This window comes from Narcine bancroftii, chromosome 2 (genome assembly GCF_036971445.1).
Source record: "Narcine bancroftii isolate sNarBan1 chromosome 2, sNarBan1.hap1, whole genome shotgun sequence".
In the NCBI taxonomy this organism is placed as follows: Eukaryota; Metazoa; Chordata; class Chondrichthyes; order Torpediniformes; family Narcinidae; genus Narcine; species Narcine bancroftii.
The window spans coordinates 77,679,476-77,693,052 of record NC_091470.1 but is presented as its reverse complement, the minus strand read 5'-3'; the positions used below and the strand labels follow the sequence as shown (position 1 = coordinate 77,693,052).

Genomic DNA, 13,577 nt, shown 5'->3' with positions numbered 1-13,577 from the left:
AACTGGAGCACCCAGGGAAAACCCATATAGGCATGGGTAGAACGTACAAACTCCTTACAGACACCGTGGAAGTCAAACTCCCCCAATCCCGATCATGTCCGCTGTAACAGCATTGCGCTAACTGCTATGCTAATTGTGCTTCCATTTCCATATCTCTTGATCTTTCATCCAATAGGGTGACATACAAATCCTTTTTGAATGTCCAATGAATTGGCCTTAACAACATGGTAGAGAGTTCCACAAGTTCACAATATTGAGTGAAAAGGCTTCTGCTCATCTCATTCCTACATGGCTTGCCCTTATCCTTTGGCTGTGACCCATTGTTCTAGACTTCTCCAACATTGGGAATATTCTTCCTGCAAGTTACTTTCCTGTTCGAATTTATGTCTCAATGAAATCGCCCCCTCATTCTTCTAAATTACTATGTGGCATCACCAAGGCCCTTTATAATTGCGGAAGGACCTCCCTGCTTCTATATTCAAAACCTTTCACAATGAAGGCCAATGAATTCACAATGAATTTGTTTTCTTCATCACAAAAGCCAATCATCAATTTCTGTGCATACTGATCACACCCTACCCCAAGCTACAGCTTCGTAATATGAAAATGACTCATTTATTTTCAGCCAAAATATCAGCCAAATAGTAAGGACTTTAATATTATATTAATTATCTCTTGTCACATCTTAAAGGCCTTCCAAATTTTCAAATATACCTTATGAATGTTGCCAGGCCAACTATTTTCTGTTTTCTCTCTCAAATAGTGAGGTTATTTCTCCTATCTTCCAATCAGTGGGCACTAATTGAGTACCTGAGGAATTTAGCAAGATTACAACCAATGCATTCACTGTCTCCAAAACAACCACCTTCAAAACTTTTTGTGCAGGTTATTTGGCACTGGCGATTTATAGACTGTCTCATTAGTTTCTCCAATACTAATCTTTCTTTGAAGTCTTCTTGTCAGTAAATCTGTGGATCTCCACTATTTCTTGGAACTTTGCTGTGTCTTTTTCAACCAAAGCAGAGAAAATGTTTTTAAAATTAACCTTTCACTTTCTTATTCCTACCTCACATCAACTTTTGCCAATCTTCTTTTTGCTTCAGTAAAATAAGTAAGGATGCACAGCAAGCTCTCATGAACAGTCATGAGATAACTATAAACATATTTGATTGGCTTTGTTTGAAGATCTATTCCACAGAATATCAGAGGCAAGTCCCTGGCTCTTCTTTAAATAATGCAAGAGAGTTGCCCAAGAATAGTGCAAGACAGCAAAACCTGACATTAATTTTAACATTTGAAAGATATTAAAATAAGATGATTCAAGTTATATTTAAATCATCGTAGGCCATTTAAACATAAAAATCTGTGCAGCCTATTGTTTACAATCGATCTTCCTAATAATTGTTATGGTCGAATCAATGGGATCCTGCTATTCCAAATTAACATTTTCTCACCAATAAAATTAATTCTGCTCCTAATAACCCACATGCTTACAAAATTCAAGCATGTTTGAACCCAGTTAAGAGAAAATCTAGCATTTGGTGCTACCAACTCCACCCAGCTCTTTGTTGAAGATTCCCAGTTTCTATTACAAAGAAGTCACAGAACAGAGACAATTGTAAAATGGATAGAACTGTCTGAATCAGAAGAGCAATACCAATATAAAAACAGAGAAGCATTTAGAGGCTGCCACTGTGTTCGATAAATAATAAATTTGGAATAATGATATTTCCTTGTAATACAAAGAGAGTTTTGGCAAAGGAAGCATTTACAACCAGTGAAGAATAACTGGAGCGATTTTGATCGACCCAAGTTAATCATGTTGAACCAAACGGTAGAGGTAACATCTAGAAGAGGAAATTACATTGTGGAAATGGAAAAGTAATAAATAAAATAAATAGAAAGGGTTGAAACAGAGTTGTAAAGAGAGCTTTCAACAAATCAGCTATCATATATCAAAGTATTGAGCTCAGGAGGTGGAATGTTATGTTGAAATTGTGTAAGACATTGGTGAGCCAAATTTGGAGTATTGCGTGCAGGTTTGGTCACCTATTTACAGGAAAGATATCAATAAGATTGAAAGAGTGCAGAGGAAATTTACAAGGATGTTGCCAGGATTCGAGGAGTGAAATTAAGGGAAATGTTGTATAGGTTAGGACTTTATCCTTGGCGTGTTGGAGAATGAGGGAAGATATAATAGAAATACACAAAATTATAAGGGGTAGAGATAGAGTAAATGCAAGCAGGCTGTTTACACTGAGCTTGGGTAAGACAAGAACTAGAGGACATGGGTCAAGGATGAAAGTGAAATGCTTAAGTGAAACATCAGGGGGAACTTCACTCAGAATGGGTGAGAATAGAATGAGCTGCCAGCAGAAGTGGTGGATGCAGGTTAGATCAACATTTGAAAGAGATTTGAATAGGTACGTGGATGGGAGGTGTATAGGTGGGGACTATCATCTGATACTCTAGCTTAAATTGATGGGACTAGATGGAATAAAAGTTTGGCACAGGGTATATGGGCTGAAGGGCCTGCTTCTACAGTTCTAAATGTTAAGTTTATAGTAAGCTTTTAAAGCAATTTTTTTCTTTGGGCAAGGATCAAAGGTATGGAGTTTTAATAGAAAACGTCCTCAAGTCATAGGTGAAAAATGTACCAATTTTAATGGGATGTGTGATTACAGATTAGATTGTAGTGGTTAGCAAGTGGCAAATAATTTGATGGAAACATTAAAAATCCTCACTTTGGGTACACCAAATTTGATGCTGAAGATGAAGGGAAATATTAGCACTGAAAAAATTACAAAGGGTCACTAAATTCATATACAGTGCTCTCCAAAATGTTTGGGATAGACACTTTTCTCCCCCCTTGACTTGCTCCTGTGCTCCACAGTTTTAAATTTGTAATCAAACAATTTACATGATTAAAGTGTACACTCCAGATTTTATTCAATTTGATTTACATTTTGGTTTGACCATGTAGATATTACAGAGTTTTTTTATACATAGTTCCCCCATTTCAGGGCACCATAATGTTTGGGACATTTGGCTTCACACATATTTGTGATTACTCAGGTATGTTTAATTGCTTCATTGGTGCAGGTATAAGCTTTTGATCATCTTTGGAGTCTGTAGTTGCAATTTTTCAAATGAGGACCAAAATTGTGCCAATGAAAGTCAAAGAAGCCAATATGAGGCCGAAAAACAAGAATAAAATAGTAAGAGACCGCCCAAATCTTAGAATTATCAAAATCAACTGTTTGGAACATCATTAAGAAGAGTGTACTAGTCAGCTTGGTAATTGAAAAGGAACTGGTAGGCCAAGGAAGACCTCCACTACTGATGACAGAAGAATTCTCATCAGTGAAGAAAAATGCCCAAACACCTGTCCTACAGATAAGAAACACTCTTCAGGAGGCAGATGTGGATGTGTCAATGACTACTGTCCACAGAAGACTTCATGAACAGAAATCCAGAGGCTAAGCTGCAAGATGCAAACCACCAGTCAGCCAAAGAAACAGGATGGCCAGGTTACAGTTTGCCAAGAAGTATTTAAAAGAGTCTGGAGAACTATGGAAAAAATGTATTGTGGACAGATGAGACCAAAAGAAATCTATATCAGAGTGATGGCAAGTACAAAGTGTGGAGGCATAAAGGAACTGCCCAGGATCCAAAGCATACCACCTCATTTGTGAAACATGGTGGTGGGGGTGTTATGGCCTAGGCGTGCATGGTTGCCAGATACTGGCACACTTATCTTCATTGATGATGTAACTGCTGATGCCAGTACCAAAATGAATTGTGAGGTGCAAAGACATCTTATCTGCTCAAATTTGAGCAAATGATTCCAAACTCATTGGATGGCACTTCATCCTACAGCAAGACAATTATCCCAAACATTCTGCCAAGCAACAAAGGAATTTTTCAAGGCTAAAAACTAGAAAATTCTTGAATGGCCAGTCACCTGATCTAAATCAAAATGAGCATGCCTTAGATATGCTGAAGAGAAAGCCTCGCAACAAGCATGAGCTAAAGATGGCTGCAGAAGAGGCCTGGCAAAACATCACCAGAGAAGATACTCAGCACCTAGTCATTGCATGCAAGGGATATGCAACAAAGTATTAAACATGACTACTTTAATATACATATCATTGCTATGTCCCAAATATTATGGTGCCTTGACATAAGGGGACTATATAGAAAAAATGCAATAACTTCTACATGGTTAAACCAAAATGTATAAATAACCTTGAATAAAATTTGGAATGTGCACTTTAATCACATATGAATTGTTTGATTGCAAATTTAAAGCTGTGGAGCACAGAGGTAAATGAAGGAAAAAAAGTGTCTTTATCCCAAACATTATGGAGGGCATTGTATTATTCTCCCAAGTTCCATTGACCTGAACCCTGACCATAGCCCTCAAATACCCCTCCAATCTATGTAGCTGTCCCAATTCTTTTTAAATATTAAAAATGAGCCTGCATTCACTTCAGCTGGCAGCTCGTTCCAAACTCCAACCTCTCTGTGTGAAGAGGCTTCCCCTAATGTTCCCTCCAAATCATTCCCCTGTCACCCTTAACCCATGTCCTCTGGTTTGTATCTCACCTACCCTCATTAAGTACATATACTCAATATAATGATGTAATCAACACATCATCTTCCACATTAATAATTTTTAAATTTGTGATGAAAATGTATGCTTTGCAGGCTGAGCCAACACTCAATTGTCTTCTTACATAATATTCTATGGATGTCAGTCAAATCAGAGCTTACCTGGAGTCTTGGTTGCCATTGGTGCAACTGACATAATGGTTGTTCTTGTATTAACAGTATTTGTCACAGCAGTAGCAGTTTTGGTAGAGGCACAAGGGGGAAGCACTTTAGTTAATGTTGGTATTGTCTTGGTTCCTGAAGCACTTGCCGACATAACAGCAAAATGAGTGGTTGCTGTACTTTTTGCAGGAGTTTCTTTTGTGCTTGTAGTTACGACAGTCTCTTCTCCAACTCTTTTTGCTGCCTGCATTCCAGAGAATTGGGACCCTACTGCATCTATAGTCTCCAAGTTCTTTAATAAACGGGATCCAGCTGTGTAGACAGTACCTGTGCTTGTTGCCACAATTGGAATACTCTTTTGTGATGTGCCAGGTACGACAGGGTCCGAACCCAAGGTAACTGGAACAATCCTAACATTTGTTAATGAAGAAGTATCTGCAGACACATTTGTGCTGACTGTGGAAACAGGCTGCTGCCTGTTTGGCTCCAATGAATTGAAACATGATTTTGTTTTCCACAAAGCTCCCACTTTATTTATTACAAGATGAGTGTAGTTGCCAGGACCAGTACAATTCTCTGCAAGCAGAAAAGGCATAGAAAATCAAAAGTATAATCTGCATGTGATCAATTTTAAATGCAAAAAGCTGGGGAATGTAATGGAAGAGACACCAAAATGCCTCATAATCATGGGTGTTTAGATTTCTCCTAATCACCTCATGTTTTCTCATTGCTCAAACATACTGAGATATGATAAACTAGTGCCACAACCATCCAGTGTTTCGAAGCTAACTCACATTGTTAAAGATCCAAATATATTCACTTTCAGGCAATATTATGCAGGCCCATCAAGAGTACGATTCACCAGAATAGGCAGGAAAAGTGCCATCCTACTATTCACTAAAACCTCCAGATTCCTTCCACTGATCATGTCAGCTGCTCATTACTGTAGTCAACAACCTTGGCCTAACGTTATCCCACCAACCCTCAAATCATTCCCTAGCTTCCTCTCTCGACTGCCAGGTTCCAATTCGTCTTGCTTCAAATTTCCAGTCCTTACGGGCCCCATTCTTTGCTCCTGTTTGCCAATAGCAGAGACACATGATCTTGTGAATTTGCAACACACAAAAGTATTGGAGAAACTCAACAAGTCACATAATTTACACTGTATATGAAGTAAGAGTAATCAATGTTTCGAGCCTTCATCAAGGTATGAGCAAGAAACAGGCAAGTCTCTCAATTCTTCTTCTGCCACATTGATAACTGCTTTAGTGCTGCTTTCACCCCGACCTCAAATTTACTTGTTCCATCTTTGGAAACACTCTCCCCTTTCTTGACTTCTGAATCCACCTTGGGAGACAACCTCTCAGCAGGTATTTCCTACAGACCTATCAACTCCCAGTTACCTCGACGATAGCCTTTCATACCTTGTCTCCTGTAAGGAGTCTATCCCTTTCTCTCAATTCCTCCACCTCTGTCAGATCTGCCTCCTGAATGAGGTCTTCCATTCCAGAACATCCAAGATGTCTTCCTTCAAAAAACATGGCTCCCCTCTACCGCCATCAACTCAACCCTTACCACGTCTCTATTTCCTGCACATCTGCCGTGGTCTCCTCGACCCAAAGACACAAGGACACCCACCACTTCATAAGCCTCTCCATCCAACGCATCATCCTCTGCAATTTCTGCCACCGACAGCATGATCCTACCACCAGACAAATCTTCCCCGCCCCCATCCTTCGCTTTCCATGGGGACCACTCACTCCGGGGCTACCTTGTCCACTCCGTCCCTTTCCACCAAGGACTCCCTCAGTATCTATCCTGGTGACCACAAAAATGACTATACTTGCACCCACACGTCTTCCCTCACCACATTCAGGGGCACAAACAATCTTTCCAAGTGAAACAATACCTCATTTGTGAATCAACAGGGGTCAGATATTGCATCCGGTGCTCCCGTTGTGGGTTCTTCCAAATCAGGAAGACTGGATACAGATTGGGAGATCATTTCATTGAGCACCATCCCAGGCCAACCATTTTAATTCCACCCATCATTCCCACACTGACATGTCTATCTATGGCCTCATGCCCTAGCAAACCAAGGCTGTCTTCAAATTGAAGGAATTATACCTTATATTCTGTCTGGGCACTCTCTAACCAGACAGAATTAACATCAGCTTCTCCAGTTTCCTTTAAACCGTTTCCCCGAGTCTCTCTCTCTCTTTATCTCTATGTCTCCTTTCCCCTCTTTCTCCAGTCAGAAAGCTACCCTTTCTCCCTATCACCTCAGTTTTTTTTTCTATTCTACCTTCCCACCTGATTCCACATAGGACTTCTTACCTGTTAGCCTGTGCTCCTCCCCCTGCCCCTTCCTTCCTCCTCTCTCCTCCCCCTCTTCCTGTTTTGTTCAGGCGCCTGCGTGTTTTTTGCTCATAACTTGACAAAGGGCTCAAGCCTGAATCGATGATTATCCTTTTCTGCGTGCTAGATGTGGCATGATTTGCTGAGTTTCTCTAGCACTTTTGTGCATTGCACTATAACCCCAGGATCTGTTGATTTCCCTGTTTAAATCTTGTGAAATTAGCCGGAACAGAAACAATAACTTGAGATTTTGCTGGAAATGCTCCACTGACACACATATATCAAGCACAATGTATTTAAGAAGAGACTACCTTTTGACTTATTAGGTAGAGTTACTTACTACTCTAGCATTACTCAAATTTCAGTCACCAAGAACTTGGGGTCTTACCCGTCTACACAGTTTAGTGCACATCTGGATCACTGAGGAAATTGCTTCTTGGTACTTAGAATGCAGATGTCACAATCCCAACGAGGAACTAAGCATTGCTTTTAACAAGTCATAGCCCACAGCACTACTGCTTCATAAGATGCAATAAGAATTAAACATAGCAAGCTTTCTTTTTCCAACTGTGGGTTAGACTAAAATGTCTCATGAAAGACAATCACAAAATCATTCCATCTGCCATTAAGGTTCTTCCATTGCAACCTGGAAATCTTAACCAGCCTGGTAGTTATCTTCAGCACTCCAAGCCATCAAGCACATTAACATCGGCATCAAGAACTCCAGCTTGATTGGGAATTGGTGCTTATTTGATTTCTCAGTCAAAAGGTACCACATTGTTTAGTTAATCTTACCTGTGGCTTTGGTATCAGGAGGAGCACTATCAGTTTCTTTCAAATCTTCGTTGCCAGGTGATTCGGCACAGGAAGTTTGTTGTTTTGAGGGAATATAAGCGTTGACCAATGAGGCAATTGTACCGGAGGAGGACTTCTTGATTGGTTGAAGTGACTTCACTTTCTTTTTGAGGTTAGCTATCACCCAATTCACTGGATGAAGAGCTCCAACCTGTCCTAGTGTTAGCTTCGTTTCACCACTGGCAATTCCGGTGAACTATTCAGAAAAAATAATGGTATACACAAGAGAGAAAAAAAAATTAAACAATCCTCACAGGACCATAGAAATTTCTGCCAACTCCTGTTACAAGTGAAAAGATTTAACAAATTAAAAGTTCAACTTTTAACCTGAAGTTGTAAATGACTTTACTTGAAAACAAATCTGGATGAAAGTGGAACACTGGCCTTGACAGCAATGAACACATCCCATGAAGGAAAAGTAATCTACTTAGCCAAGGAAATAATTTACACTTGCTTTAGACCAACCAATGAAAAATAATTGTCTTCATCTCCCCATAGAATCAAAGAGAAGTAAAAAAAGAATTCACATTATACTAAAACCCCCTTTACTAATCTATATAAAAATATGAAAAACAAAACAAAAAAACACTGGAAAGCCTTGGAACAACATTCATCAAACCCACAAGAGAAATGATCAGGAAGGGACTACACCAAAAGGAAAATGTTAGAACTTGTATCATATGAAAATATTTTATGAATGGATGCCAAGTTTCTTCAAATTTAATAGAAGAATCAAATGTGGCACTTCTATTTTTTTCTAAATTCAAACAAGCCATGGTTTGAGAAAACCACTGGCCTATAGTAGGAGGAATGGGGTCCTTCCATTTTAAAAAATTGCTCTCCTAGCCATTAAGATAGTGAAAGCCATCATCCAATGAGCAGAAGCCAGAGAGTGACCTCCATCTGCTTCAAAAACTCCAAAAAGAGCAGTTAAGGGATTTGATGGAACATCGAAATCTCGAGCACACTACAGGCTCTTCGGCCCACAGTATTGTGCCTACTGCATAACCCTCCATTTTTCTCAGTTCCATTGTTATCTTATGTCTCTGAGAATATCCTACCATACCTGCCTCCACCATCATTGCCCACAGTGCAGTGCATGTTTCCACAACTCTGAAAAATGTACCTCATGCATCCCCTGTACTTACTCTTACTCCTAAGTACCTTAAAACGATGTCACTTTGTGTAAGCCAATACAGTCCTGGGGAAAAAAAAGTCTCTGGCCATCCACACAATCAATGACTTAACGTTTAGACACTTTTATCAGGTCACTCAAAGGAGAAAAGACCAAGTTCACTCAAACTATCATCACAAGACATGCTCTCCAATCCAGGCAGCATCTTGTAATTCTTCTCTGTACCCTCTCTAAAGCATCCACATCCTTCCTGTACTGAGGTGACCAGAACTGAATGCAATATTCCAAGTCGGGTCTTATTTTCCAAGCTCTTATGCAGCTGCAATATTACCTCACAGCTCTTGATCTTGATCCAAGTGACCCCATGCACCTTCTTAACAACACTGTCAACCTCTGCAGCATTCATTCAATTCTTCCAGCATGAATCAGAAAACCTACATCTTTCTTCCCTGGCAATTTCCTCGTTTTAGCTATTTGATTACATTGCACAGGTGGCACAGTTAGCATAGCAGCTAGCGCAACACTGTTATGGCACCAGCGAACAGGCGCTGTCTGTAAGGAGTTGGTACATTCTTCCTGTGTCTGCATGAGTTTTCCCCAGGGGTTCCAATTTCCTCCCACTGTTCGAAAGGTACAGGGATTGTAGGTTAACTGGGTGTAATTGGACAACACGGTCTTGTGGGCCGAAATGGCCTGTTTCCATGCTTTATGTCAAAATTTAAAAAAAATAGAACCTAATCTGTCTTGATCAATGCAGAGTAGAGTCATGAAAAAAAAATTATTCTCTTATTCCTTTGCACATACCTGGATCATACCACTTTTCCGATAAGTTGGCATTGCTGTTTCAACGGCAGGCTTCTGCTTGCTCTTCACTTTTGGAAGTATGGTTATCTCTTTTTCTCCTTCTGTGCAGTTAGTAGGTACTGTTAAGCTTTCTTTTGGTGAAATTGTTCGTGGTTCAGACTCCTTGAATCCAAAAGATTTGGAGGCTGTTTGAACTAAATTTTTGCCATTTTCCTCTTTATCATTGGACTTGGTAATCTTTACTACAGAGGTAGAAATCGGAACACTTCCAGGTGAAGGATCTTGGCCTTTTCCATGATTTGACACAATTTCAACAATGAAATTGCCAATTCGTAATTTCTCCAAAGTTCCCTTATGGGCAGTATATCGAGCAAGAACTCCAAGAATATTTGCACGTTCTGATTCCCAATTACAATCTGAAATAATCTCAATCAGTTTAGGTGTATTCTTTGACTCAACTGATGTTTGCATTTCTTCTGACTGACTGCTGCTAGTCTCTTTTTGTGGGCGTTCACAGTATGAAGGCAAATCTATCCCATCTTTTCTCTTCCATTTGCAGATTTGGCCAGCATTTGGCGACGTTGAGGTGCTCTCGAAACCATCCAATTTTTCAGAGTCCAGTGCTAAACAAGCCAAAAAAAGTGGTTGTATTTTATGATGAATTCTTTACATGGCTTAGGTCTTGCATATACCATATCTTGCAAAAAGAGCAGCCTCTCCAAATGAAGGCTAAATTATATTTAGTTCAATTGATAACCCTCATTATTCTAAAGCAGCCTTATTACTTAACAGACAAAGAGAAAGTACCATGAAACCATTCCATGAAAACCAAGAACACAACCTGTTCAGCCATCACATAAATACAACATTATTCATCTATTAAATGTCAATTTTGCAAAGAATGACTGCATTCAGATCAAATTTTGGATAGTGAGGGATAAAAGGAGGTAGCTTGAGATGAATAGGAGGAATGCAGCTGCGGGGATGGAATACAATAAGCATTTTAGCATTTCAACATTTAAAAAATAAAGGTTGGGTAGGGTACGTAACAAGCAATTTTAATCCTGATCTTCCACACAATTATGCCAATTACATGAAATACCACAGAAAAAATTCATTGTTGGGGCTAGAATCATTATTAAAATGCCAAATTGAAATGTCATGTTTAAAAGAAGCAAAGAACAATTCAATGTCTTAGAGGCAAGATGTTCATCAGATTGTATTTTGTCCTCAAGGAACAGATATATAACATTTCCTGAGGGAATAACTCAAAAACCATCAGGAATAGAAATCATTGTTTATTTGACTATAATGCACAAACGTGCTGCAGAAACTTAGTACGTCATGCAGCATCCACAAAAAATAAAGGGTGACCAACATTTTAGACCTGAGTTTCCTTTGGATGCTGCTTGACCTGCCAAGCTTCTTCAGCATGTTTGTGTATTGCACTCATCCCAGAATCTGCAGACTCTCTTGTTTAACTTAACTACAATCAGTTAAAGGATTAAAAACAGATCAATGCAATGTGGCAAAGGCAAGTGATTGAATATGGAACAGTCTTTTCTATGTTTCATTGGTACACAGGTCTTGTCATATTTTCCATGATGAAGTTCTTGTCGAATTCTGATAGATCCTCAATACTTAAAAGATTTAAATATAAAGAGGCATGGAACTAAAATGGATGTGCTACTGAATTAGTAAACCAGAGATTAAAGGCATAGTATTTATGGGAAGGGGAAAAACACAAGTGAATAAAGATTGTTGAAATTTTCAGTCAAGACAAGAAAATAATGACCAAGAGCAAGAGGAAATCACAATGGGGTCAAAAAAAGAATTCCTGCATCTCCTGGCCCTTAAAAGATGCTGTGGAAACTATTCTCTTGAGCCAAACATTACCCTCTCTTTTTTTAAAAATTTTATTTAATTGTTGCAACATTACAGGAAAAAAAATGAATAAAACATTAATCAGATATTCATATCCAATGATTTAAAAAAAAACTTTTATATTTTTCTCCCCATTCCCCCCCTTCCACCCAAAAGTAAGAAAAGGAAAGAAACACCTACCATTTCATATACAATATTAACATAGACAATCATTAATTGTTGTTAAAAATTACTAATTAAGAGGAGTGGCTAAGATAGAAAAAATGGACGGAAAATTATCCATAAAATCCATATATGTTTCCAAATACTATAAAAATCTTCAACTCAATTCTTTAATCTATATGTAATTTTTTCCAAAGATATACAATTTTGCATCTCATTATACCATCTACTTAATAACACTTCTCTATCATCTTTCCATAATATCGCTATACACTTCTTTAAGATTTAAAAGTTTTTCTTGCTATTTGTCCAATTTCAATTTTATATCCTTTTCATAGATATCTCCAAGTAAAAATATTCTTCGATCCTTTGGTATCTTTATCTTCACAATTTTCGCTAATAATAAACTCAGTTCATTCCAAAACCTTTCCACATTTTCACGTCCACAATAAATGCAAAAAAGTCAGCCGCATAAGGGTAGAATGTGTGGCTTTATATCTGGGTATTCTGGCCACCTGAAGGAGCTTTGAGAGAAAAAGCTTGTTTGACTCTCTCTGTTTGCCAAACCATGGCCCTCTTTGAACAGCTCCACACAATCTGCGGCTCCGACAAGATCTTTCATTTGTTGTCCTTTTGCAATCAACAATCCATTAGTGAAGTCTCTTGGGCACTCTCCAAAGCTTTTGCAAAGGCTGTGGGGCCGGTATGTCTAGCATTAGCAGAGGTCCAGTATTTCAAATAAGATCTGTTTTAAAGTGTTTGTATGTGACCTACTCTAACTAATCTTTCCCAATTTATCTCCCAAAAACATTATCGATATACTGTAGCTGTAACATTTTCCTAACATATCTTTGGCCAAATCTCCTCCTGAATTTGTATATTTAAGTCTTTCTCCTGCCGCATTTTTGATTTATATAAATCATTTTTCTTTGCAGTCTCTTGTAATTTTATGCACATTAGTCATAAATTTATTAACAACAAATCTATCTGTTATTTTATCTTCAAATTGACTTTGTTTAGGGAGTCTCAAATCTGCTCCCAGTCTCTTTTTCAAATACATTTTAAATTGATAATATGGAAAAATTGTATTATTATGTATGTTATATTTATCTTTTAATTGATCAGAAGTTTAGAAAAAAGATTCTAAAAAAAAACAATCTTTTATTCTCTGTATACCTTTACGATACCAATTACCAAATAAATAATTTTTCAAAGTAAAAGAAAGTTGATTTTGTTTTAACAACATTTTTGGTAAATGATAATTTTTAATTCCTCTCTCAATATGAATTATATTCCATATTTTTAATACATGTTTCAATATGGAAAAATCTTTAGTTCCTTTAAATGACTCACTATTCCAATTAACTTTGGAATAGCTTCACCAACTTTATTCATTTCTATTTGAATCCAAGCTAGTTTTTCATCCCGTTGATAACAGGAGGTCAAAAACCTCAATTGAGTTGCTTTAAAATAATTCTTAAAATTTGGTAGTTTTAGTCCACCCTGATCAAATTTCCACAGTACTTTTTCTAAACAAATTCTTGACATCTTACCTTTCCAAATAAATTCACATATTATTTTGTTCAAATTATCTGTTGCCTCA

The 13,577-nt window shown here is 38.0% G+C and overlaps 1 protein-coding gene across 6 annotated transcripts in view; it reads right to left on the bottom strand.

The window, feature by feature from the left end:
- mgaa (MAX dimerization protein MGA a) overlaps window positions 1–13,577 on the bottom strand; it is a 123,591-nt gene that overhangs the window by 27,834 nt on the left and 82,180 nt on the right. For all 6 annotated transcript variants that reach the window (XM_069917167.1, XM_069917166.1, XM_069917170.1 and 3 more), the window contains exons 13-15: window positions 9,929–10,551; window positions 7,930–8,185; window positions 4,777–5,352 (exon numbers count right to left, since the gene is read on the bottom strand). In XM_069917167.1, coding sequence (XP_069773268.1) covers window positions 4,777–5,352; window positions 7,930–8,185; window positions 9,929–10,551 — 1,455 coding nt within the window. The remainder of the gene's footprint in view (window positions 1–4,776; window positions 5,353–7,929; window positions 8,186–9,928; window positions 10,552–13,577) is intronic.